The sequence below is a fragment of the Scyliorhinus canicula genome, chromosome 13 (assembly GCF_902713615.1).
Source record: "Scyliorhinus canicula chromosome 13, sScyCan1.1, whole genome shotgun sequence".
Taxonomy (NCBI): Eukaryota; Metazoa; Chordata; class Chondrichthyes; order Carcharhiniformes; family Scyliorhinidae; genus Scyliorhinus; species Scyliorhinus canicula.
The window spans coordinates 33,403,708-33,406,184 of record NC_052158.1 but is presented as its reverse complement, the minus strand read 5'-3'; the positions used below and the strand labels follow the sequence as shown (position 1 = coordinate 33,406,184).

The window sequence follows — 2,477 nt, the reverse complement described above, 5'->3', positions numbered from 1 at the left end:
ACTGTTCAACCTTGTGTGAAGTCTCCATTGTGATGATTCCCTCACTACCTGTATCACTTTTTAAATGCATGACACCGACATAAATTGCGTGAATCTCAATTCACGGGGCTGGTTTAGCTCACTCAGCTAAATCGGTGGCTTTTCAAAAAGGCCAGCAGCACGGTTCGATTCCCGTACCAGCCTCCCCGGACAGGCGCCGGAATGTGGCGACTAGGGGCTTTTCACAATAACTTCATTCAAGCCTACTCGTGACAATAAAGCGATTTTGATTTTCATTTTCATATGCCCATCTCTCGTTGGGGTGAAGCTCCAACCCTTACTTGCCTCTGACTGAGAGCTTATTGGATAGGACGATTGTTCTATATCTCAGGGAGAGACCAGACTGGTGCATCTGATCTTCTTGGAACACTTCCCTCGGTGATTGGGATTTTAAGTGTTTACACTGAATGTGTCGCCTGGATATATGAACATAAATGGGTAAATGTAATTCTAGCCTGAACCATTAATTGTTTGCTGAGAACGAAGCTCCTTCACGCACAAAAAATGGACGATTGAACCGAAAGCGCCGTGAGACACGTTTAACGCAAGTAATTAATATTAATTCATAATAAAGTCTACATTAAGTGGCCTATGAGACCATTCCTAATTAAACCGAGTTTTTCCGAGCAAAGATATTAAAACCTGTAAGAGAAGATAGTTTTTCATGTTCTTGCGGTAGATCTTTAATTGTTGACCATTTGTTCATTTTTCAAGTCAATACATCTGAAATATGTAGCTTATATATTATTTCATTTTCTCTGTTTAGGCCTCGTCAGTTCTCACTACAAATAAGTAGGAAATTATGGAAAACTCAACAGATACAACTGAATCTCTCAACAATCTAACAGGTGTGTTTGATGCTGAAATAGAGAGTCCTTACAAACCCCTCGAAATGGTCTTCATCGTGATTGTGACAGGATCATTAAGCCTGGTGACAATTTTTGGAAACATTCTGGTAATCGTTTCCATAAAACTAAACAGACATTTACAAACTATTAACAACTACTTTCTTTTCAGTTTGGCCTGTGCTGATTTGATTATTGGTGTGTTCTCCATGAATATATTCACAATTTACACCGTTAGTGGCTACTGGCCGTTGGGCCCAGTAATATGCGATTTGTGGCTTTCTGTAGATTATGTTGCCAGTAATGCCTCTGGCATGAACCTCCTGGTCATCAGCTTTGACCGCTACTTCTGTGTGACAAAGCCCCTCAGCTACCCCCTAAGGAGAACAGCAAAAGTGGCAGGATTAATGATCGCTGCTGTTTGGGTTCTGTCGTTTATCATGTGGGCCCCTGCCATTATCTTCTGGCCGTTCATCGTAGGGAAGCGCACAGTTGGTGAGGGTGAGTGTTATGTTCAGTTGTTCTCAAATCCAGTTGTAACCTTTGGCACTGCAGTAGCTGCTTTCTATCTCCCTGTTATTATCATGGTGATTTTATATGTGCAAATATCTCATGCGAGCAAAAGTCGTATACAGGATGATAATAAGGAGACTGGGTCAAGCAAGTGCACAGTCCCTCACAGTCAGGTGAAGGGCAAAATAATGAAACGGAATAATTGGAACACATTCAATGTTCCCAACGTATTGGCAAATGTCAAAATGCAAAATGAGAAAACAACTGGTGAAGCAATTATTAAAAATTGTTGTCAAGGAAATGAGAAGGAACTCTCCAATGAGTCAACCTTCTGCGATGTGGTACAATCAGAGCAAAAGGATGGAGGGACGGTACAAGAGAGCGTGTATGTTTCTGACATTCAAAGCCATTTCAGAATGGATAACTCCAAATTCTCTATCTTAAAAATAGTTAGGGAATTTCAGAAATGTAGCGACTGTGGGCGCAGTGAAAGAAGAGTGTCAGGCCTCAACAGCAGGAACAGAAATGACAAAGAGAACGGAAAAGACAATAAGATTATTACAATGGCCAATGTCCCTGTGAAGAAGAAGAACAAGGGAGCTGTATCTCGAGGGGAGAAAGTTACTCGGACCATTCTGGCTATTCTTCTGGCATTTATCATCACCTGGAGCCCATACTTTGTAACGGTGCTCATTAACACCTTCTGTTCAATCTGTATCCCCAGCACACTCTGGACTATTGGATTCTGGGTCGCTTACATCAACAGCACGATTAACCCAGCATGCTACGCACTGTGTAATCCCACCTTCAAAAAAACGTTCAGGCATCTTCTCCTGTGTGAATACAACAGTATTGGTGGAAAGGGATAAACATAGGTGCAAGCAGAATTTTGTGAACACGATGTTCACATTGATGGATAATTTCATAATGCGTATCCAAAAATGTGTGTAAGTAATATTGCTGTTATGCACATTATTTGCCATCTGTTAAATGCAATATCGGCAGAATATTGAATTGAATTCAATGAAGGTGCAATATTTGGGCTCCAACAGAAGTACTTACCGTTGCCTTCATTATAAC

At 41.1% G+C, this 2,477-nt stretch overlaps 1 protein-coding gene across 1 annotated transcript; it reads left to right on the top strand.

The window, feature by feature from the left end:
• Positions 1-841: 841 nt before the first annotated feature.
• On the top strand, positions 842-2,266 carry LOC119975545 (muscarinic acetylcholine receptor M2-like). The gene has a single exon (XM_038815334.1). The coding sequence runs from the start codon at positions 842-844 to the stop codon at positions 2,264-2,266; it is 1,425 nt and encodes a 474-aa protein (XP_038671262.1).
• Positions 2,267-2,477: the final 211 nt, after the last annotated feature.

Coding starts and splice junctions, on each gene's coding strand:
- LOC119975545 (XM_038815334.1), top strand. CDS start 842: ATGGAAAACTCAACAGATACAACTGAATCTCTCAACAATCTAACAGGT.